At 41.6% G+C, this 25,038-nt stretch overlaps 2 protein-coding genes and 1 long non-coding RNA gene across 5 annotated transcripts in view; 2 read left to right on the top strand and 1 right to left on the bottom strand.

Annotated features, from left to right (window-relative positions):
• The window catches only part of uba2 (ubiquitin-like modifier activating enzyme 2), a 13,042-nt gene extending 10,631 nt beyond the window's left edge, over positions 1-2,411 (top strand). The window contains exon 17 of the mRNA XM_019894086.1: positions 929-2,411. Within this exon, the coding sequence (XP_019749645.1) occupies positions 929-1,140 (212 nt within the window). The 3' untranslated portion in view covers positions 1,141-2,411. The remainder of the gene's footprint in view (positions 1-928) is intronic.
• The window catches only part of ca5a (carbonic anhydrase Va), a 22,138-nt gene extending 3,793 nt beyond the window's left edge, over positions 1-18,345 (top strand). Inside the window, exons 2-8 of one of the 3 annotated variants that reach the window (XM_019894088.1) lie at positions 3,112-3,429; positions 7,296-7,493; positions 9,272-9,390; positions 12,243-12,338; positions 13,239-13,301; positions 13,893-14,051; positions 15,975-18,345. In XM_019894088.1, the coding sequence (XP_019749647.1) occupies positions 3,285-3,429; positions 7,296-7,493; positions 9,272-9,390; positions 12,243-12,338; positions 13,239-13,301; positions 13,893-14,051; positions 15,975-16,145 (951 nt within the window). In that variant the 5' untranslated portion in view covers positions 3,112-3,284 and the 3' untranslated portion in view covers positions 16,146-18,345. Of the gene's footprint in view, positions 1-2,908; positions 3,430-7,044; positions 7,180-7,295; positions 7,494-9,271; positions 9,391-12,242; positions 12,339-13,238; positions 13,302-13,892; positions 14,052-15,974 lie in introns of those variants that run through there. The other 2 variants (XM_019894087.1, XM_019894089.1) reach the window with 2 other exon arrangements.
• The window catches only part of LOC109530406 (uncharacterized), a 19,742-nt gene extending 1,132 nt beyond the window's left edge, over positions 1-18,610 (bottom strand). Inside the window, exons 1-2 of the long non-coding RNA XR_002171008.1 lie at positions 18,599-18,610; positions 6,028-6,031 (exon numbers count right to left, since the gene is read on the bottom strand). This is a non-coding gene — a long non-coding RNA (uncharacterized LOC109530406). The remainder of the gene's footprint in view (positions 1-6,027; positions 6,032-18,598) is intronic.
• Between the last annotated feature and the right edge of the window lie 6,428 nt (positions 18,611-25,038).

The following is a 25,038-nucleotide window of genomic DNA, read 5'->3' as shown; positions in this document are numbered from 1 at the left end:
GGCGCGCTCAGCTTTTGTGGCGTCGCCACAACAGTAATACCCTCGTCTCGCATTCTCATGGCCTCGCCTTATCTTGGAAATTTCGAAATTTCGGCCCGAACGGAAGCCACAAAGGGTACACGTGTGAACACAAAAGGAAGATTAATCATTGAATGTCGAGTATTTGAATAGCGTTTTGTGTAAACTAATTCATGTGTGATCGGCCAAGTGCGTGCGTGCATGCGTGCTTTGATGGGTCGTGCCCAAGATGATTAGTAGCAGCATTTAACAAGCTAATGTAGCTTTACTTGGTCACATAAAGTTGACCAATTAGGCCCAATTTTTAATTTCAGGTTTTTCATCAGAACTCACACACACACACACACACACACACACACACACATATATATATATATATATATATATATATATATATATATATATATATATATATATATATATATATATATATATATATATATATATATATATATATATATATATATATATGCGTGTGTGTTTACATCTAAGATCAAATATGCTACAGTGAAAAATGTCTTGCTGCAAACACGATTTTGTTGTAGAGGAGTTTCACTGTATTTTCAATTTTCGTAGTTTCATTGAAGTAATCGTTAATTTAAGTTTTTTTGGAGGCGGTCATGAATGCCTCTCAAGTCAAATGAAGGGTTGTGGCTCCATCGAGTGGATGTATTGTAGATTGCGCCTTATAGTCCAGTGCGTGCAATATATGAAAAAAATTAAAAAATAGCCCATTCATTGAAGCTGCGCCTCATAATCCAGTGCGCCTTTTAGTGCGGAAAATACGGTATTTCATTGTTTTTTTTTTTTTTTGATTGTTGGTTATAAATGGGAAGAACGAATGTTACATGCATTCCTTTTCCATCTTATCCTTGTCATGTTATTAATAATCATGTCCTCCACCTTTTAGTCCCAGCAGACGACGATGATGTTATGGTTGTGGACTCTGATGATGCTGATGCTGAGGCATCATCCAGCTCTGCAGCAGTCACAAGCACCACCAAGAGGAAGCATTCAGACGCAGAAACTGGCGAGTCTTCCACCAAGCGCCCACGGACAGATCAGTCAAGTGCAGAAGCTACCCCTGATGACAGTGATGATGACATCATCGCTTTGGACTAAACTCTCCTCTGGTTTCCTCGAGGATCACGAACTATTGCAATTTTGTTTCAAGACAGACGGTAGACTTAACACACCTTTTATGAAGAACAAGGCACAGTTTCTGGTTTTTGTTCCCGCCTCCAGGCAGTTTTCATACTCGCACTGCTCTTGTCAGATGATTCTGTAAATATAGTCAACGTTATAAAATATTCAGCTTTTTGTTCTTGTTAATTGGTAGTAACTATAAAATGAATCTGTTTATGGTATAATTTTTTTTCTTTTGTATTTCTGAAGACTTCTACTCTATTACTCATACTACTTAAGTCAGGGGTTTTGTGCGTTGTCAATATACAAATGACTTACTGTTTGAACCAAAACTTTTTCTTGTTATGTAATATTTAAATGATAGGATGGGGAAAAAATAGACTGGCGGCTACTTGGTGTTTGCCGCTGAAGCTTAAAGACCAGCTTCAAATCTGACCTCCGTTGGGATGGCACAGGGGCACTTGGGCAGTCGGTGCCATGAGGCGATTGTGTGCTACCTCTTCTGTACATCTAATGTGTTAGTCTGCAGTGATAGTGATACCATCTGCAATGTCGGCAGTTCTTTGGTATTCTGATGTAACGATCGTGAAACATTACCAGCAGTGTATTATTTAAAGTTAGACCTGGGGCCTTAGTTACATCTTCTGATGAGACACTGGGTCGGGTTGCATTTAGATAAATGTCAAATTTCTTTCACAGGTTGAAAATTGAACTCATTGAAATGAAGTTACACATTTGCTCTGACACACTGCAGATGAGTTGTCTGCCCAGCTGTCTGCCCCAGTGACCTGACCTATATATTATTGACAATTTCATACTTCGTTGTTATCACATTTGTTGACAGACCTTGAAAGCCTTTTTGGACCAATAAACTTGGACAAGACAAATTTAAAAGCAGCCTTTAGTGTCTGTCTTTGTTGTGGAAAGATTCAAATAATGTTAGGAGTAGAATAGGACAATATGTCTCTCATTGATTTTGTCTATCACTGAAACTTCCGAGAACTTTTTCAGGAAAATGTATTTTTATCACGTTTAAACTGTTTTTTTTGGCCGATCTGCAGGGTATTTTGGGTTTTTTTTTTTTTTTTTTTGCAATATGTGCCATATTAAAATGTTGATTCTTGACACACTAAACCAACTTATTACCTGTTCGGGTTTGCCAACATCAGCTAAATCTGTTTTGTATGCATTTATGCCACTCCAGTAAATATTTGCTGTGTTAAAGGATTAAAGTTTGGGTTTATACAGACAATATTTCTTACTGATAGCACTCGCAAAGTGATTTCCTTTCAATCTTAAAATGCATAGTCATGAACATTGTACCATTCGTTTCACCATCCTTTTTGAAACTGAAAAGCTACTTAAATCTATTTTGCAAGCTATTAGGTAAAAGTGGGTGGGGTCCACCAATTCATTTAATTTTGGAGATTTGAGCTGCATAAATATTGGATTAGTGTAGTCCCCATATCCACTTTTCTGAACGGCACATTTGTGTAAACGAAAGAGTGGTTCAGTGTAGGCCTTAACAGCGCATGCCGCACACCTCAATGCAATTGGTCAGATATGGATCAATCAACAAATTATACACCAAGCGCAAAACATTCTTATTAAGTGAATCTCTGACCTTATGTATTACAGCAGTAATGTACAGTACAATCCCTATGCCGTCATCACCAATGTTGACACTGCCGCCCCTCTGAGGTTGACGCTGATTGGTTGACATCGCGGACCCTCCTCTTTCTGTAGTCAACACTTTTTGACGGGTGGGAAGAGAGGACATTTTGTACTTATCGGTTATCTTTTCAGGAATTTCCAACGAATTGACACTGTAGGGTGATACAGACAGTTGTTGTTTTTTTTCTATGTGTTTTATGTTTTTTGGCAGCGTATGCCGAAAGCGAGAGAGGATAGAGAGAGACAGAGAGACAGAGAGAGAGAGAGAGAGAGAGAAAGCAGCCTGCTGTCAGTGCAGCTTCACGTCTGTCTAACTGACAGCTAACTTTGGGCTCATTGAACAATACAGTGGTTAGCTGTACGGTCAGGGGGAAAGCACCACGGTGTGTGGGAAGTTTTTTTGGTAGCCGACTGCTTTGAAAGAGGAAACGCGGGACTGCATCAAGATGGTGACTTTGTCATCAGTAATTCGCCCTCTGGCTTCTCATCTTCACCGGCAGCTCTTGAGGCACACCAGGCGGAGTCAGTGGCTCACTCCCGTCCGTGGATGTAATCTAACAGCGTGCTCCAGCAGATATGTGTTGTCGCAAAGTGAGTAGCTGCTCTTGCAAACGCCACGATGTGTTGTGAATGTTTTGTTGGGCTACTGTGTGTGTGTGTGACATTTTGGCTCGTGGAGCTAGCAATCTGCAGTAATGTTGATATTAGAAACGTGCAGATAGAGTGCTCTAAAACTCGGACTAGATTTGCGTTGTAATTGAATTTGAAGATGTATTCCACTGATACATGCAGGTTTTGGTTTCCTGTCCCTCCATAGTCTCCACGATCCCCATGTGTAGCACAGGGAAGTCTTTCTATGAGCCTTTGTGTTTAATCTCCTTATCTGTCTACGACACAGGATGCTAGTATGTTTACTTTTCGAGAAGCATCACTATGACGTATATCTGCCAGAACCCGACTGAAATTTGACAACCACTGACGCATAGTACAGTTAGTATTTACCATGCCACTCAATTCTGCTTCCTCCTAAACACTGCAGCAACACATTGAACAGGTTCCTGGTGTGTTTTAGACCCTGATCCGAATCATACAAACTCCTCTGTGAGAAGTGACTGCAACTTCTTCGCCACACCCATGAACCCGTCTTTCTTGTTCTCTTGTGCCAATCAGAACCAGTATGGACACTCTGGTTCAAGGTGTCTGACTCAGAGGCAAATAATGCATGAGTTCACTTCCCCCAAGGTTAGAGGTGCCATATTGTGCCTTCATTTCAGCAAAAAAATTATCACAATCATTCATTCTTTTTGGAGAACGATGAGGCAGAGTAATCACACAACTGAGGCTTAAATGCTGTAAAGCAATTTGGTATGAGGTTAGATATCATACTTACAATATGTCCCAGATTTCACTTAAAATGCTCCACTCATATCAAATCTCATTCTGTTGGGTTGCTGCACCTACCTAGCCATTGCACGGATATTGTGTTCAGGTTAATCACTTCAAATGTCGAATTGGCCGTTGAAATTTTGTGTGAGAACAATACAAGTTTTGACAAGTGTTGTTTTATTTTGCAGCCTGGGTGGGGTAGTGCTTAGCACATCTTCCTGACAGCTCCAAGGTTTGGGGTTTGAATCTCGGTTCCGGCTTTCCTGTGTGGAGTTTGTATGTTCTCCCTGTACTTGTGTGGGTTTTCTCTGGGTATTCCAGCTTCTTGCCCCTTTCCAAAAACACGAATGTTAAATGAAGACGCTAAATTGTCCATCAGTGTGAATGGTTCTTTGCAGAGGGTGGAATCGGTAGTCCGGTGAGTCCCGTCGGTGAGCTTCCGTCGGTATTTCAGGCTGGCCCACTCCGTCCGAGTGCATTGAGGACGGACTTGCCGGTACTACGTCGCACACAGGTGCCGCACACCTGACACACAGCCAAATACAGAAAACATTTTAAAAAATGAAATGACATTGCATACCTTTCAGTCCCACAGACCACAGTAAGATGTGTCCCATATTGTTTTTATCTCAACAATCACCACACAGTCTGTGTATGTGTGTGATTTTTATTGTTTTTTTTTTTTTGGGGGGGGGGGGGGGGGTCTTTATTTGGCTGCATGTCGGCTTATGTGGGTGTCCGGGTGTGACCGAGAAATTACGTTCTCAATGCAGATTGGCTCTCGCTGACAAGGGACGGACTGGGCCCATGTGAGTCGGCCTGAAGTACGGATGGAAACTGTGACGGACAGATACACCTTCAATGTCTCAAGACTCTCAACCTGTTTCTTGACAGAAAATAAAATGACGTATCATAGAAAGTCGATGCGGGTACTCTGGCTTCCTCAATATGCATTAATCTAAATCAAGGGTATTCAAGCTTTTCATCCAAGGGCCACAAGGATTGCAGAGTCTTAAATCATACATGTATAATCATGTATTGCAAATTTTTCACTATATCGCAGGATTGTGCGGCAATCGTTTTTTTTTTTTTTCACACGGACGAATATCACTGCAGAATTAAGTAGAAACAAGCACAAGCCAAGAGGAAAGAGTGCCTAACAGACAATACACCTGCTTCCTGCAGTTATCATTTAGGGCAGCAGAGGCTGCTATCGCTTTTCTATGCAGCAAATATTACATAGGTGTACAGTACTTGCAAATCAAGTTTCTCGAACTTGGCTAGAAAGCTGAAAATGAAAACCTCAAATTAAAGGGATGTTTCTTTGTTTTTTTGTTTTTTTTGGGTACAAATATAATTTTTATTTGTTCTTTGCTGGTGCAACGATTTAGTAGCACAAAGAAAATATGTAAAGCAAATGCAGCATACAGAAGTTTCATTTTATCTCAAGATGACTGTGCGCAAGATGCAGAGACAGCTATCTCCTCGGGCTTTGCAACAAAATGCCGTTGCTAATTGTTACTAATTAGTTTAATTTATACTTTGCAGGCTCAGAAAACAAATACTACACAACCTGAGTACAACTACTACACAACCTGAGTACAGGAAAAATGTCCAAATTCATGGACTATAATGATGTGCTTTAAGTTTATGTAAACTAATTTTCATTTTCATTTCATTTCATTTTCATGATGTCGTTGGTCTTTGTTCAGATGAACATTTGCTCCATTTCTATTCACGCACAGCTCAGTATAATCCACATGACAGTGGTCGGTGGGAACGAACACAAAAGGACAAAATTACCACTCTGCTAGATCCAATCCGGCACTTATTTTACATCACTTTAATGCGTGTCTGTGTTTAATTTGTGGGGGACAACACAGCCGAATGTTCAACAGAATTAGCCACACCTCCTCATTCCTCCATAAGTTCAAAGTTTCCGTAGTAGTCATTGCTCTCATGTTTGCTCACTGTGTGGTTTGAAACCACTCCTCAACCTGAATTTCTACGTTAGCAGCTCTCTCTTTCTGACTACCCCTTCAGATTTGAGAGATGCAGTGTCTCTCACCTCTACTGATGTTTTGCTGCTGTCTTCTTGGAGTTTGTAAAAGTTCCACTTAGGGTTCAGCATTGCTCCTGTTCGCTTTGTGGTGAGGAAGACTCGTGATGTAGACCGGAACTGACTCCGAGCGGACGCACAGCGGCTGACTGAGCATGAAAAGCTTTGAAAGCACGTCATTCGCACGGCGGCAATAACAGAATTAGGCAGCCAAGTGCTCCCAGGAGGAGTCGCGAAAGGCTTAAGGAGATGAAGGTCATCTCCCAGTCAGACCTGTTCAGCTGTGCTCGCAGCGGAAACCTTAAGCCTTGTGCTGCATGATTGCAGATGAAGACAATCAGCAGTTGTTTCCGACTCCTTGAGAGCTACACTGCAGTGATTGTTTCCTCTCTACATGCATTCACATGCATAAAGCAGCGAGCGACTTTCCTTCTCGGCTACCCTTTCAAGCATACTAGTGCATTTGTTTTCTCAGACTTTCAGGAGAAGACGCAATCAGAAGAAGGCAGGGAGTGAAAGCAGACTTTTTCGTAATTAGTCAGGTCCTTGGACGGACTTTGACCCGAGAAGGCTTTTTGACCCAGCCAGGGGTCCCGGTTTGATTCCCTCCCTGTGGTGGGAAGCTGGGGGCGTGCCAGGACATTCCGCAGGTCACTTTGTGTACAGCCAGCCCACTTCGCTCTTATTTAGTCATTACCTTTAAGGAAGAAATGCACGGCTAGAAGGAAGTGGAATTACTCAGCGGTTACTTTTGCATTCAGTTCTTTCAGGCAGCCCGAGAAGCGAGTCTGTCTAGAAGTGTCGGGAGTCATTTCTCACAGTGACAAAGTTACTGTTTCATTTTAAAATGGACTGCTGTTTATCCATGCAGAAAGCAGCCGAATACAACTTGAAAAGTAGGTTTGTTCTTTGTTACGTGTTGGCATGAGACATCCAGTTACAGTACTGTATATTTTGACATGTGTTGTCTTTCTCTTCTTTGTTCCAACCCCCCCTTCCCCTATCGATCCAGTGCATCCCATGTGGCAGGGCCCCCTGGCAGTTCCCGGAGGTGACCGCCAGTCTCCCATTGATATTGTCGTCCGCAAGAGCGTCTTTGATTCCCAGCTGAAACATTTGATCGCTGACTATGACCCAACAACTTGTCAGCAAATCTGGAATAATGGTTACTCCTTCTTGGTTGAATATGATGACACTACGGACAAGTCAAGTAAGTGATCTTCTGTAAAATATTCATGTGTTTATGTTCTCAAAATACAGCGGCTACGCTATCAATGAACTCTATAGTTCGCTCTTTCCCATTTCTATGGCAGTATTACTGATTTCCGTTCCCTTGAATTCAGAACAAACTCAGAAGTTTCCACCACGCGCAAAAGATGCTCTCCTTTGTCAGCCGCTTTTAAAAAAAGTGTTCTGTGGTAAAGTCAGTGATGAATGTAACGTTACGCAGAAGAACCACAGATAAAACCACCATGTGGATCTGGTGACTGTCATGTGACTGTGACTGTGTCAGTCATTCTCTCGAGCAGGGGTAGGGAACTCGGGTTCCTCGAGAGCCATATCCTGCCTGTTTTAGATCTCTCTGATTCAAATGATCTGCTCAGCAGCAAGCTTTGTAGAAGCCTGAAAAACATCATGTTGGAGTAGGGAAAGATCTAAAACGGGGCAGGATATGGCTCTCGAGGAACTGGAGTTCCCTACACCTGCTCGAGACTGCAAGAATAATCGTGACTGGGTTACGCAATGAAGCCGACTGTTGACAAATCAACTCTTGGAACAGACTGCTTGTGCTAATTCCTTTTTTTTTTTTTTTTTTTTTTTAAAAAGGAAAGATTACTCTGATTCAGGTCACATGTTTGGAGTCTTTGAATTATGGCCTTAGAATGCTGGGTGCATGAAAGGGTTAAAATTGAAATGCGGATAAGATAACAATATTTTATGACTCAACTGATTATAGACGTGGTCAGTGGCAACATGATGACCATTTGGCTCTCCATAATACCATGATCAAAATCGAGCTTTATTAGCTTTGTAAAAGGCAACATTTTTGCTACAATTTTTGAATTCAAATTAGACCGTCTATTTGCTCATAAAATAAAGTTATGACTCGTTGACTTCAGTCCAAATTAGAAATCAATCTATTTATGACTTGGCTAGTTCAAGGTCAAATCATTATCCCATGTGCTGCAGTCGATGTAAATAAGTTTATACAACGCAACATACAATTTTACAAAAATTGTAAAAGTATTATTCCTGAATATTTATTTCACTTTCAACCACTCGACATGTTCAGTGGCATCAGTGCTATACATACACATATAGTTCTTAGTGTTTTCTTTGTATTTTTGCCCTCTATGGACAATAAAAGCGGTATTGTGCTATGACCAAAACATAAATATAAATCTATATAAATAAAACATGAATTGGAATATTTCATATCACACAAATTTATGCTTTGTCTTTGATTTAAAGATGACAATACGCATAAATCTACAAAAATTGTAGAAATTGAAACATATGGGGTAACCCATGTGTTACGAAAATCGTAGAAATTGTAACACTAGAGTTACGCAGCAACTTGTTCCTTTTTAGTGCTGTTTACCTGTTACAATTTTAATCTTTCAGCATTTCTAGTTTTAATGCAAATTGTTGTTGACGAGAATGCTATTTCGAATGCTGGCTACTGTTGAGGTGCCCTCGAACAAAGTACCAATTGGATGTATTGCAATAGGTTAATAGCTGCAATTACAGTGATGAGTTATAGTTCACTAGAGCCTCTCACCAAAATGATCAGGCTATTTGTAGGCCTGCGTTACTACATGAACAACCTCCCCACCTGCCCATACTTTCTGAAAAATGGTTTTCCTCTGAGAGAATAAGATTACTGTGATATCATACTGTCTTTTTTTTTTCCAATTATTATTCTTGTTAACTTGGTCTCTGAAAGTCAACTCTGGAAAAATCATGTCCTCTCATTCTCTTCCACAGCTTTGAAAGGGGGCCCTTTGCAAGACAAATTTAGGCTGTGCCAGTTCCACTTCCACTGGGGCGAGAGCAACGCCTGGGGGTCAGAGCACACCGTGGACAGGAGGTTATTTCCTGCAGAGGTATGCTACAATGTCTATAATGTGCCGTTTCACCTATTCGGCCTTTGCTTGGATGTTTAAATTATGAGATCAGCTGAGAAAATTCCGCATTATAATGCTCACCCTAGAACAGGTGTAGGGAACTCCGGGTCCTCACGAGCCATATCCTGCCTGTTTTCGACCTCTCCTTGCAAGCAGACACAGAGCTAAATAAAAGTTAACACACACACACACACACACACACACACACACACACACACACACACACACACACACACACACACACACACACTGTGGTGAAATAAAATCAATGTGGGACAATATCATTGCGGTCTGTGGGCCCGAGAGGCATACAAAAATTAAGCATGCTTCGAGAGCAGGAAACGAGAAAGTTGACGAATCCGATGCATGGATTGATTTGTTTACAGCTGTTGAACTGTCAATCATGGTAGCATTCATCAGCCCACACAACAACCAGTCACCAGATTGACAAGCAATGTTCAAACTTTGTTTTTCTATCAGAGGATTCCCTCCTCTTCTCCACTCCAAGCAATGCGTGTTTTGTCACCCTGGCTCACAAACACATGCGAGAGACATGACGCGTGTTTCCGTAAGTCGTCAGCGAAACATGAGTCCGTCAGCGACGGACTGAGAAGGTCCGTCGGTGCTGACCTGGTTAGTGACGATTCTGGTGACAACCCCCTTGTGTCCTTGCTTCATTCTTCTGTCAGGTTTTCGAAGTTTCTTGTGAATCACCAGGAAACGTCCGTCTGTCAGTGCCAGACTGACGGACCTTCTCTTATTACTGACGGAATGCCCACCTCTACTTTTCTGTGTAGAGTTTGCAGGTCTCCTGGCACTCAGGCTTCCTCCCACATTTGAAAAAAAGGGCATTATAGGTTAATTGAAATATCTCAATTGTCCGTTGGAATACATCTGAGTATGGATGCTTGTTTGTCTATATGTGTGCCTTGGTGACCAGTCCAGGGTGTACTCTGCCTCTCACCTAGAGTAGGATGGGATGGACAAGAGGAGCGCTCTAGAAAATGAATGGATGCAAGACATGATCACTGCAATAGACATCCATTAAGATATATTGTGAGTTAGCTTCTGAGCATTAATTAACAATTGTTATTCCACAAAAGTACAGTTCTATGCACGGTAAGAATGGAGTAGCTTTCATTAATCACTCAACTCACAGTTCCCTTCAGCTCAGTTTCAGTGTCATTCAGCTCACTGTTTTTGTTTGAACGACCTCAATATTTAGTGTTCGGGCTCAGTCTTAACTGCTGCCATCAGTTTCTCAGCAGGCAGCTTTTTTTCAAACAAAAAAAAAAAAGAAAAAAGAAAAAAAACAGTGACCATTACTTTTCCAGCACTTATATATGCAACGCTCACATTTAATGTCACATGCTAATCACAGTGACGTTAACATGTCACGCAATGCTGATGGTGAGGAACAAAAAGTGAGGTTTCTAATCTAATCTTGTGTTTTATCTACATAATTTTTTTTTTCTTTTCTGCTCGTAGCTTAGCTGGTACACCAAGTGTATATCTGTTGCCGCAATTTTCTGCAGTTACGGGTGTGTCTTCCACCTACACCCTCTATGTGTCGTTTGCCAAGTTCAAATTGCCGATGCTAGGAATGTGTTCATGTCACAGTTCCCATCACTCAGCTAACTTTGCATAAACGTACGCTCCATGGAGGCTCAAATTGCAGTCAATGATATCTGATAATGAGCAGTTGTTGTAAATTGCTTGTTTTTCCCCCTGTATGTGCAGTACAGTAGTCCCATTGATGTAACTTATCACTTATTATCAGTGTGGGAAATAAATTGAGATTTACAACTAGAATAATAAAACAATAAAACTTGTACTGCACGTATAACCTTTGAACACAGCTCCCAGGAGCATTTTAAATCAGCTATCATTTCAAATGTTTATTGCTCATGGTTTAAGAAACAATCAAATTAATTCACTTTCGATGTTTACATGCATTGAACTAATTTTGGTGTCTGCTTTTAATCAATGATAGCGCTGAAGCTGATATTTTTTTCTTAAACTAATGCAGTATTTTGGTTACCTCAATTAGTCAAATCAGAGAGTGAAAATGTTTCGGAACAACGACAGTTATGAGTTTATACACAACTGGAAACTACACGCGTTACCTCTCTGACCCTGTCAAACTTATAAAGACAGAATCTTTGATTGGGTGGACTTCTATTTTCACGGATTAAAGGAATTTTATTGTCATACCAACACTCAATTCCACATGATATTGCATGAAAATATGAAATTAGTCCCAAGATAGCCCTGTGAGTCCCAAGGCTTGTGAAAATAGATAACAAAATAGGATAAAATAAATGCTACAAAAAGATAAGGGACATGCTTATGCATGGTTTGAATGTCTTACAAAGATGCAAATGTAGGAAGGTGTGGTGGATGCAAAAGAAATAAACATGCAAACGGCTTGACTTGCACATGCGTTTAACAAGATCTTTGACTTGGAAAAAATAAGAATAAAGACTTCAAAGTGCAGGGAGGAATATCACTGCATATGACCGGAAACAAGTTCGTCAAAACTACATACTATGTACATACAGTCGTTGTTTTGGCATGACACTACCAACTAAGATACAAATGGCCAAATCTAACCTGCTTGACATCATGATAATTCACAAGAAACGTGATCCAATATGCACTATACTTTTCTGTAGCGGCTACGATTCTTTAGTCACAAAGAAAGTACTGTACAATAACCAGTCAAGGAAAAGCACCCAAGGGAGAGTCGAAGAGGAGTTTGAGTTCACAGTTTATTGCTTCTTGCACTTGCATTTAAGCTAATGGTTGACATGTACTGTTTGTGTTCTCAGCTTCATTTGGTCCACTGGAACTCAGATAAGTACAGTCTGTTTGAGGAGGCAGTGATGGAGGACAATGGCCTGGCGGTTATTGGAGTCTTTCTCAAGGTAACACGCACACACACACACACACACACACACACACACACACACACACACACACACACACACACACACACACACACACACACACACACACACACACGCCGCACGCACAGTTACAGAATGTTCAGAGAACACATTCAGCTTCTAGTTTGCATAAACTGTATTTGTGGCGGGACAATGGTTTAGTTGCTAGCACATCCGACTCACTGTTCTGGGGTAACAGTGTTTGCATTTTCTTTCCCTTGCATATTTGGGTTTTCCCGGGGTGCCCCGACTTCATCCAACATTCTGAAATGCATGTTAAACGGGGAAGTCACCCTAAAACAATTCTTGACAAGAATATGTTCTATGCAGCCCTACTAGTTGAAACATGCCATTCTGATTAAGAAAGTGTTTGTGGAATATGAGTTAAGCAGTGAAATCCACCCATTTCTGTCCATCTCAGGGGGCCATTTTGCTCTCTGATCGGCTGGTGACCAGTCCAGGGTGCATCGTGGCTCTCACTCTAAATAAAGTGGAATAGGCTCCATTTTATGATGACATGGCGTGTAGCAAATTGATGAATGATTATGTCCTTGAGAGATCATCTGAACAAAAATAACATTTTGTATCCATTAGTTGTGTTTGCCGGTGTTTATGCTCATACCATTTCACATTATATGTATAATTTGACATAGAAATAAAAACTTACTTACTTCCTGTTTAGATTTCAAAGGTAGGGCGTTTGGCTGCAAGCTACTTGGGTCTTAAGCAAACTCTGGCTGTCAAATTCTCCCTCCACCAATTTATTATCTCGAATTACACAACATGGTTAAAGAGTTAGCTCCAAAATTTGAATCATTGCAAATGATCCCATGATGTGTCATGCACATCCTTAATCCAAACAACTCCACGCTCGTGTAGGTGGGGAAGAGACACGATGGCCTGCAGAAACTGGTCGATGCTCTCCCTGCAATCAGACACAAGGTAAATCCACTATGACACACACGCATGTGCGCGCAATGCAGTTTTGCTAAACGAATAACTCTCCGATAATATCAGTCCGAACTTACAAGAGCTATCCTTGTTCAAGCCGCATTTCTCATACACCTCTTACAATGGTGCCATGAGATTATGCAGGTCTACCTAATGAAGTGGCTTTGTCAACGTATTTGTCGATCACATAGATGGTTGTATCATTTCCAGGAGAGTGACCTGCTCTCATCCCTTCTGCTTACTACGAAGTGACGCATGTAGTCGAAAGTCAGTTGATAATGCATTTAAAATTGCAATAGTGTAACGCTTATTATAGTCATATCATTGAGTTGTGATCGTATACTCTAGATCACAGGTGTCTAACTCAAGCGTCATTTTATGTGGCCCTCCAAAGCAAATGATGTGCATCGACTTCATGTTTCCTGCCAAAATACCAAAATTGCACATTGTATTCGCTTTAAAGAATGTTGAGATGCTTGTCACTATGTAACAATATATTTTTTTAACATACTAACACTGAATTACAATTACTATTTGTATTTTAAAGTAGCCTGCATTGTGTGCTGCGTGACATGTCTGCAGGGAAGTGTGGTCGAGTTTACGAAATTTGATGCTGGCTGCCTGTTGCCAAACAACACTGAGGATTACTGGACGTACCACGGCTCTCTTACAACGCCTCCTCTGACAGAGTCTGTCACCTGGATCGTCATGAAGCAGGCCATAGAAGTTAGCCATGATCAGGTATAGGCAGTAGCGTCATCCTTCCGCTCCGATCACTCTCATATATCTTCTTTTCCCCATTGTTTCTGCATGGAACAAAAGAGATTTTCCTTTTGAGCGGCAAAGGAAAGCACACTCAAAGACATGACATTTATGTTTAATAACGTACAAGATATCAGCGTCTTTAAACATGCAAAGGTATACAGTTTTTTTTTTTAATGTGTGAAAGCCCACACATACACGTGTCAAGGAAAACGTGTGCTTACTGCACTAGATGTGTGCTGTTTTTGAGATTACCAACACAGCAGACCACACACATAAAATCTCCACTGACAATGGCAATGCCCCTCACCCCCCCAAACCAGATGTCTGTCGTAGTACCAAGACTGGCCTGTGAGAGGCAGCACAGCGCCACAAGGCATCGGGCCTCCAGAAAATTCAGTGAGGATGAAAGAGCACAATTCCTGGCAGTAGCAGAAGTAATGGAAGAAGCTAAGCTGACTTTTGCAGTAACTTCATTGTAGTAGCATCAGACTTGGGAGAAACACACCCAACACAACCAAGTGGTCCTCTATTGTAACCGGTAACAGCGCCAGCTTCTGGTCGCTTCCTAATTGGCTTTCGTTCCATGCCGCGTCACAATCACGGTGTCTCTAGAACACAGCCCAGATATAATTTGAGTTTTGCTCTTGTTCTATGTTGTTGGGACTCAAATATGTTGGTCGGCATTCTCATTCCATTACTGCCCTCATTGGTTGTAAAATCAAGGTCTTCCAGTGCTGACATGAGGGTCCGTCGGCGCACCTCTTGTTTTGTCTTCTGTTGTATGGCCCGTCATGCAGTGGATGATGATGATGTTGAAGAGAAATTCTGACATTGCACATCTTTGTCAGACTCCTCTGTTTACTCAGGACAGCCTACCCAGCCTTTGAAATGCACAGAAGGTCTTGATGATGTCCGCCATATGTTGCGGGATTCCATGCATCCTTAAAATGGTCCAGAGTTCATCACAATGTATGCTATCAATGGCCTCTCCATAGTCCAACAAATTTCGGCTTGCCTCTGCCATTCTGTGCATTGTTCTATGATGTGTAGTGCAAATAGCTGGTCAATGCATCTGTCCCCTGATGGAATCCCGCCTCTTCATTCCTGAGCTTTTCATCTACTGCCGCTGTAAGATGTAGCACAATTATTTTTTTGCTAGGAGTTTGCTTGGTATCATCATGAGGTTGACTTTACGCCAGTTGTTCCGATCTTTCAAGTTGTCCTTCTTTGGTAAGGTTTGAATAGTGGTTGCCAAGTTCAGTGGGAAGGTCTGGACCTGCCTTGAAAAGCTCGTCGTTTTCGACATGCTGGACATGTGCTTCCATTGTGCTCGGCAGCCTGTTCGCAGCCTGAAGTGCTATGCCCATCGAGCTTCTTGTTGTGACATCAAGAGCTGTCACTTTCTGTTTACTATTGGTGTCTCGGTTGTTCATGTTTTCTACTTCTGATTTCTGTGAACGTAGACATTTTCTGAGTAGTTCGAGGGGGAGGGAGGGAGGGAGGGAGGGAGGGGGAACCATTTTTTTTTTGTTTCCATGTTGTAAGGCTCTACATGACACTTCATATTTCCAGTGTTGCTTTAAGTTCAGAAGGCTCAAGATTGTTATGCCCCTCTGACTTAAATCACTGTATCACAAGATCACCGATTGACCTTAACATATATTAAATAATGTGCATCTAATGTGTATGTATACGTGAAGGAATACTACAGTCCATTTTCTTTGCTGCTCGTCCTTTTTAGGGCTGCAGGTGAGCTGGAACCTATACCCTGAATTTGGGCAAGAAGCAGGGGGGGTAGCTCCTCATCTGGTTGCCCACCAATCACAGGGCACAATAAAAAAAAACCCTGCATTTGAAAATCTTTTAAATATGTACGTTCTGTCTTTTGTTCCCTCCAAGCTGGCTGTCTTCCGGAGCCTTCTGTTCACCTCGGCCGAGGAGGAGGTCCAGAAGAGCATGGTGAACAATTTCCGTGTGCAGCAGCCCTTGCGAGGTCGCACTGTGCGCTCATCCTTCAGTCCCTTCCTTAAGGAGTCACCATCTGACCAAGATGACCAGCACACTCACTGATGCCACCAAGTGCTCTACTCTTTATTACTCTGCATCCTGTTACAGTTGGTGCACCAAAACAAGTGTATTTTCTAAAAAAACAAAAAAGTATTTTAAAGTAAAATGTCATTTATATTGTGCCTGTTGGTTTTACAAACTAACTGTAGTTTTACTGATTTCTAGTCACATAAATTATATTTATTTCAAATTGACAATTTGATTTTAGAAGAGGTTCTGTCGATCAGCAGCTGAAGACTCAAGAGCACCGTGTGCTGGCCACAGTGGGTATAACAGAAAATCCCCCTTTTTGCACCACTGATAGGCATTACATCTTATTTTTACTGAGTCTTTTTTTTTTCTTACGCTGTCTGTGACAAGCACCCCCATACAACAAATTTGTCAAGCAACATTAATTAGCCCTTAATTGGATACATTTACACATGCCGGGTGTTTATGTGAATATTTTTTATGCTAAAAAGATAATCTAGTCCAGTGCCTTAAATTATGTTGAGCGGACTTCCACAGTTTATGATGAGAGGGACTCACATTGCCCTTCTACTGTGAGATAATTGAAAAGAAGGAGTCTGAAATGACCTTCTTTCCTTGTTCTCAAGTCTTGTGTTTACGTCTACTGCCACATTCATTGTGATAGTCTCCCCCCACTCAAGGCCTACTCAAGTGTCGTGAAAAGGAAGAATCACCCCCTTCCCTGTGTAGTTACAGTACTTTATTATTCGTTGGTGTCTCTTCACAATTTTGCCAAAGCTGAAGCAGCTTTCATTGACACAAGGTCAGCCGACTCTCAATAATATCCATCAACTATGCCTTGAAGGGTCAATCTTACTATGCAACATTCGGCCAAGAGGGACGCCTTTTGAGACACCATGTAGACAAAAACGCGCAAGGCACATTATAAAATGAAGGTCAGAGGGGACTCGGGATGAGGCGACGGAAGTTTGACAGTGTACAAAACTGTTCTTTGGGTTCTTACCTTATAGAATGAGTCTACTTGACGAGTGTATCTGACTGTGATCGTAAGCGATGGCCACTATTCATCTTCATTTCAGAAGAAGAAAGGCTGAGCACTCACGCTTGTCATTTTAATCCCAATGTAACAATATTACTGCGCATACTGACCCCACTCCTCTCTTGAAGTAGCCTTTTCTCTCATGATCTCAGACACCCGCCCTGAGCCATCTCCCCAGTTGGTCCTTGTTGTTGCCCAAGTGGACTGGATGTGGAATGAAAAGACATAATACACACTTGCAAGTGAAATGAACAGGTTGCGTAGACAACACAAAAACCAAGATGAGCAGGTCATGGCTGGAGGTGGTCCGTTTTGACATCGCTTGCTGGCCATATTTATGGAAAACATTTGGTGTCTATGTTATTGTTGGTGGTTTTCCATCGAATGCAACACAACGCTGCCTTCATCACATGTTTCACAGATGCATTTGACTGCACATTATCCGCCTTCATGTATCATGGCATTTTATGATGTGAAACTTCATTGATTCCTATCAGAATGCTATGAATATGAACATCCATTCATTATCTGAACCGCTTATGCCCACGAGGGTCGCGGGCGTGCTGGAGCCTATCCCAGCTGTCCTCAAGCAGTAGGCGGGGTACAAAATCAGTATCAATTTCATTTAAATAACTGTTGTATAGCTTCCTTTTTTACAATCAGTATTTATTCACTGATGATTTCAATGTACTGGCAATTTTGTCTCTGTGGGCCGACATGTTATGAGTATCTCTGCTTGTGTGTCTCTGACTTTTTTTTAGCACTCTATCAATGAATCTGACATTATGACATGCGTCATTTTTACAAATCAATTGCTGTTATTATGCTTGTTTTCATGGTGCCTTTTATCATCTGCAGCCACTTACAAAGTGTTAGCTTTTCAGTTTGAGGATCATAGATTGTCCGAATTTATGTACGTTGCACACTTTCTATATGCACTACATATTCTGACTGCTTATTTGTTCATGGGGCAGTCAACATTCCTGGAGAGCGGGGACTCATCAAAGTCTGTCCTCTCACAGCATGCCTTTTTGGATAGCTCCTTTGTTGTCCTGCCGTGCGACCGGGAAGAGTTTTGCTCCTCAAGACCCTTGATTTTAAGGGAATGTATGAAAACATGTTGATTGTCCAGATGGAGATGGGCGGAAACTGACATTCATTCATGTCATAGCAATACAATGGTGTTTAATGCAATAATAACTGTGTCTGTGATTTTTTTTGTGTGTGTGTGTGTGTGTGTGTGTGCGTGCGTGCGTGTGTGTGTGTGTGTGTGTGAGTGTGTGTACTCTGATTGCAAACCAGTGCAGTGGTTTTAATTGTACAGTACATGATAGTGAGCAATGTAGACACACGGGCAACATTATGAGTACCCTTGCTAAAGAAAAGAAAAACCACAATAGCCATTGAAATAACATGAAACTGATAAAAGTAATAAAAGAACATTTACTGAAAATGAGCTCATGAAAAACTGTGCAGATGGTATGTTGAAACTCCTTCCACAATTATACAACGGGATGAAGATCGGGGCTCAGATTAAGCCAATGTTCTGTACTTCGTCATTCTTAGGTGTTTTTCCACTGTGTGTTTTATGTCATGATGACCCACGGCCTTCAGCTGAAGCCAAACCTCCTCACACTGAGATGCATATTATCTCCAGATTGCAATGATATTCTTGCAATTTCATTACATCCCACTCAAATTCAGGACACCTTGGGCCGGATGCAGCAAAGAAAATCCTGAACATAACTGAGTCCCCACCATAAGATAAGATAAGAAAACCTTTATTAGTCTCGCAATGGAGAAATCATGCATGTCTAAAAGTATTCTGATGTGCATTTTTAGGAAAAACAAAATATAGTTGACCTACATTTTATTTTTACAACCTGAGAAAAAGTTCCAGTACAGAAATCTTCAATGTTTAATGCATAATTGATCAGTATATTGGTTCAGTATTGTTTAAATGCTGTAAAATCAGCATGTATTGTATTGTATTGTATTGAACCAATATACTGATCACTTATGCATAAAACAGTTTTATATGATCAATACCAGTTGAAATCATACATTGTTGTAAATAAATTACCGGTATATAGAATTTCAGAATGACACAGCTCCAAGGAACAATGGAATTTTACAGCTGTTTCAAAAACAAAATATGCTGTGGAAATAAAACATAATGTTCAAACCTTTATACACAACAGGAGGAAGTGTTGTCGGTAATAATGGCAACAAGGGTATTTGTAACACTAAGAGATTTTCGGCCATGTTAATTCAGGCTCTGGACAGGTCACTGTGGTGGTCATCTTCTTCTTTCTGTATACAAGCATATGTCAAGACGTGGGAACTATCCCTTTAACTCTTTTATACGTTCTTGCAAGTGGGCTGTCCGTGTTTTGGTGCCTTTTATTTCAACTCAGCATTCCCTCTGCAGGTGTCCAGAAAGAATCCTCAAAATAAGAAATAAATGATCTATAGCTCTCCTTCAACTCAATGAACGTTCTCAAATGACTGCTTGACTTTATTTGCAGTTTGGCACCAACAGGCACTGTATGCCAATATCAAACACTATAATGAACACAAGATCAGGACAAAATACAGCAAAGCATCGACCTGTCTGTGAATGAGCACAAAGAAAAAAACTTATCTGCCACTGACGCTAATCCAAGACTTCAGCTCTGTTTTCTTTCCATTGAGGTTGGAGCATATCCAAATAAATGATGAACACAACACAATGTAGGCTATATGAAAGCATAGAACATCGGTCTGTCATTGACATTATCTTGGGATTCTGGGTTTTCCTGCTTTGTGTCCAAAAAACTCTCTCCAGAGAGAGTGTTCATCCTTGAGACCCCTGGACTCCACAACCATATTTTACACAATCTTTACCTGCTACCTCTTGGGAATTTGTACATCCATATAGTTTCGGGATGAATTTAGTTAATTAAATACATTAACTTCAGAAAAAAACAAATAAACCATGGAGCTACCCAAAATTAGTTTTTTTCTTTTTTAAATTCAATGTAAAGCAGACAAAACACCAACACTGTACGTTTTACAAATGGACCTAATGTATATAAAAAACCCATTGTTCTCCAGATGACTAACCAAAGCAAAGGCCTCCTTGAGACCCTAACAAAGCAGGAACAAATTTGAAAATAAAAAATATTGGTCAATGCCTTTTGGAGAAAACTATCCCCCCACATCCCCACGGAAATCTTTGAAGCCCTTTGACACAAGAGAGGGATGTTTAGTGGCCCCCACCCAGACACCTGGGGTCCAAAGGGTGGGTTGTTTATGGACTCTTTTACACTGTTACCACAGCTGGGTGTGATACCGCTCGCCATTGGATTCAAACTAGAGAAGTGGCCGTTGAAGTTGACCTTGCAGGGTGTTTGTTGTGTTTAGCCGTGGGGTAGAAACCTCGTGGTCTACCGTGACACAGCTCTCAGTCTCCTCTGGATTTCCCTCAATTGTATGAATTTGAGATCTGTGTGTGTGTGTGTGTGTGTGTGTGTGTGTGTGTGTGTGTGTGTGTGTGTGTGTTGATGATTGCAGTATACCCATGTGACAACTCAATTGTGGTAAATCAATTTATGATTTTAAAGGACACAACTTGTCTTTGTCTTAGGAAAAAAAAAAATCTGATTAAAACATTTCCCATGTGCGTTAAGCAGCACCACTTGTTACGCTGTGGACGAACTGAATGGTGATGGGATCCCACAAATGTACACACAAATAAAATCCGGAACAAAAATATTGAAGGAAAAACATAGGTCCGACAAATTCCAAACAGAAATTGCTGGTGTCAAAAATCCAGGAAAATGAAACATGAATGGAAAGGGCTTGCAAATGGCAGGGTAACAGCAAAACCCGAAAATACACAAGACGACATAGCAAGAGTCCAATCACGCGTAACCAAAATCAGCAAAAATCTCTAAAACAAAAACACTTATGAAACCGGAATCTAAATGGACAAGAGCGACTAGGAACGTGAGCAAGAAGGTCTGGAAATATCACTTGAGGCAGTACAGCCACCAAGGTCAATAATCCGACAGAGAGGAGGCAATTTAGCAGCCCTTGAATGCAGGGCAAGGCTTTGAGTGGGAACAAGGAACAGGTGCACCTGCTGGGGGGAAACGCCCTTCACTCCAGATGGAGCTGGAACAAAACAAACAGAGGACATGACAGAAATCATCTGGTTTTGGCATGGCGACCCGAGCTCAATCCTTTGTTACTGCACTATGCCACTTTTCTGCATCATTTAAGAACCGGTTTGTCACCGAACTCCTAAAGACAATATGTGCTGTAGAAAATGAATGGATGGATGTTTTGGACATCTACTGGTATGCGAGGTTAAATTCAAGGTGAAGTTGTGCAGTAGCACTTGCATGTCCTCTTGTCAGTCGTTAGGAACCAAGCCCCTATTACTGAGATGCGTAAACAGGAACTTTTCCCTGTGGTCAGGAGGCCAACCGCTTTTCGCTTTCTCGTCATCTTCCTACAGCTTCACTGCTCCTCGGACTGCCTGGGGTGTTTGTTTTCAACGCGCAGACACAACACAGCTTTGCTGAGATGCATTTGTGCGTTCATCTCATGTTACTGTCTTAAGATGAGCTGTGTTATATTAGGTCCCCTGGGATAAATGGCAACGGCCTTTACGATCATCCATCACAGAAACATTCAGCTTTCATAAATAAATAAGCAACACTATTGAGTGTTGATTTAGAAAAATGGACATCGGTTGTGGATACCCACTAGATATTTTTAATGGGTCAGACCATACAGAATTGTTTGGGATACAGGTTGCAGGCACATATGCAAATACAAATCCCACACCCACACCACAGTGTCACTTGGGTGACTTCATGAGTTTGGGTGAACATTTTCCCATCAGAGCAGATGCCTGTGGGCACATTGTTAGATTTATTCAGAAGCCCAAAGGTCGTTGCCACATGAAAAAAAGATCATTGTTGAAATCACATGAGACAATGGGGTAATCACACACCAGTGTCTCACAGTTGGTGGGAACATTTTCGACAAGTGCTCTTGTTTCTGCTGAGTTGCACAGATAAAAACTTGAAGGGAAGTTTCCCACAGGAGTCAGTCTCATTATTGTCCTGTGTTAGAATAATATCTGTCCATTTTCTAATCCGTTTATCCTCATAAGGGTCGTGGGGCTTGCTGGAGCCAATCCCAGCTGTCTCCGGGCAGTAGGCGTTGGACACCCTGAACCGGTTGCCAGCCAATCGCAGGGCATACAGAGCTGAACAATCATCCACGCTTACACTCACACCTAGGGACAATTTAGAGGGCTCCATTAACCTGCCACGCATGTTTTTGGAATGTGGGAGGAAACCGGAGTACCCGGAGAAAACCCACGCAGGAATGGGGAGAACATGCAAACTCCACACAGGAAGGCCCGAGCCGGAATCGAACCCTGCACCTCTGCACTGTGAGGCCGATGTGCTAACCAGTCATCCACCGGGCCATCCTGTTAGAATACCTCAAAGTAAAAAAGGCCACTGTCAACATGCAATGTCATGTGACAGATCCAAATGCATTATTATTACACCTACTACAGTCGAACCTGGTTACAATGAACCATGTGGGACACAACAAAGGTAGTTCGTTGTAAGCATTTCTGATGAAATGGCAGCCAACTACGATGTATAATCCAGTATGAACGTTTATAGATGTAAAAACATGAACATGGAATACAATATAAACATGTCAATTACAAATACGTACATACAGCATGAAGAAAAAAAGATTTTACTAAACATGAAACAAACAATGGTAATGTTCCTACTTGATCTCTGAAAACATTCAGTCAGCGAATGAAAATGCCTCATCTCCAGTTCAGGACATGCTGCGTCCCGAAGCCGTTTACGATCATCTTTCAATCTCTTGGCCTCGAACTCTGCAATGATTTTGTTGCCATTACGGATGATTGTCAAAATTGTCGACTTTGCCAATTCATAGATTCGGCCGTGCTTCAACTGGGAGACTCCCCTTTGAAAGTGAGAGACAATTTCAGCCTTTGCAGACAGCGAGATTTGTTTCCATTTACCAGACATTATTTCAGACCATGTGCGCCGTGGCCCCAGAAGTACTACAATGTACGAGTCGAGTCGATCAGTCGTGTTGCTAAGCAACGGAGGGGAATCCCACGCCAAACATTTTGTTCATAAGCAATGTCATGTTCATCAGCAAACTCCATAAGTTTGCATGTTCTCCCCACGCATGCGGATACTCCGACTTCCTCCTCCATTGCAAAATCAGGCATGTTAGGTTAAGAAATTGTCCAGCGTCCATCGGTGTGAATGTGAGTGTGAAGTGTTCTTAGTCTGTAAGTGGCCAGCAATAGCCTGCCCACCAGTACAGGATGAACCCCGCCTAGAAAGTGGATGGATGGATGATTTGGGTCTTTTTCAGACCAAAGGTGAAACTTCTCTTCATCTTCACCACTACAAATGAAAAAGTCTCACGCAAAGTTTTGTGCCATAAATCATCTGGTGAAAAATTAACAAGTTTTATTTCCCGACCCCAGAGTCGCACCATACATATCTTGGTCTGCTGGGGATGTACTTGGTAGCTTATGTGCCAAAAATTGTAGCTTAAAAAAATTAAAATAAAATAAAATCGGAACAAAAACTATGAACATATTTTCGCTCATCAATTTTCTGTCCCCAGGTGAATAATGAGACAAGTGCTAGCTTATGATGTAAAATGCAGAAAATTATTTATCCATCCATTTTTTTACCAAATATGGTATAGGTTGTGGCTGACTTTTGACCAAAGTGTGTGGAAAACCCTGGATTGGTCGCCAGTCAATCACAGAAAACATCTTGAAAGACAATCATTCAGGTCCATCTTCACGCCTACAGCCAATTTAGAGTGAGTTTCAACTTTGATATTTTCGGAACGTGTGAGGTAACCCAAGTACCCGTATGTGAAAATGCAAAGTCCACACACAGAAATGCCAGAGCCAAGATTTGATCCCAGACCCTTATGACTGTGAAGGAGATGCAATAACCACATGCAATTTTGAGCAGCCACAAAAATAGGATATCAAAAAAAAAAATCCTGGTCAACTGTAGTGAGTCAGCATACTGTAAATGAACACCCTTCCCCTCTCGAGGGATTAAAATGAGTGCATGAAATGTAATGAATGAATGAATCATGGTGTATTTCTGTCTCCTGGGTGGAGGCTTCACTTGATATGATAGTCCTACATTCTTCAGGCTTTGTGCAACCAGACATGCAGAGCCCCCTCCGACAAATAAATATGTGTCTGTCATATGCGAGCACAGGACAAAACCCACCCATAGCTACCTGTGTAGCACCCGATGAGTACATGACGAGTGAGTGCAATGACTGTGTGTCAATTTCACTGAGCAGGAAGCGTGCGGAAGAGTAGCTGTTGACTTGTCAGCGTGAACTGCGGTGGGGCTTATCAACTGCACGTTTCGGTGAGTAGCCCTGACTACTGGCATACAAAGATGGCATGAGCAGCAGCTGCAGCACGCACTCAGCCTCTGGTTACATTTTGCGGCTCCTGAACATTTTCCCAGTCGTGTTTCCATGTGACGACGATCAATGAAGCACAACTCCCTTTCTCAAACGCACAGGCTGCCGAGTGAGTGCGCAGTACTGTTACTGCTCCTTACCCTGAGGCCTGCCACGGGGTCGTTCCAAATAGAATCTGAGCCATTCTTAAATGAATGCAAACATAGTTTGCATGTGCACACTCATTCAATTTCTTATTTGATCATATTATTAACTCCCTGAGATTTAGTTTGAAAGAAATAACAGCCCTTTCCAAACGTGTTCTTCAACTACATGTCATCTATACATGATCTGATCTAAACTGAACATAAACGTCAT

Source organism: Hippocampus comes, unplaced genomic scaffold (assembly GCF_001891065.2).
Source record: "Hippocampus comes isolate QL1 unplaced genomic scaffold, H_comes_QL1_v1.1 scaffold104, whole genome shotgun sequence".
NCBI classification, from domain to species: domain Eukaryota; kingdom Metazoa; phylum Chordata; class Actinopteri; order Syngnathiformes; family Syngnathidae; genus Hippocampus; species Hippocampus comes.
This window is presented reverse-complemented; position numbering and strand designations above follow the sequence as displayed.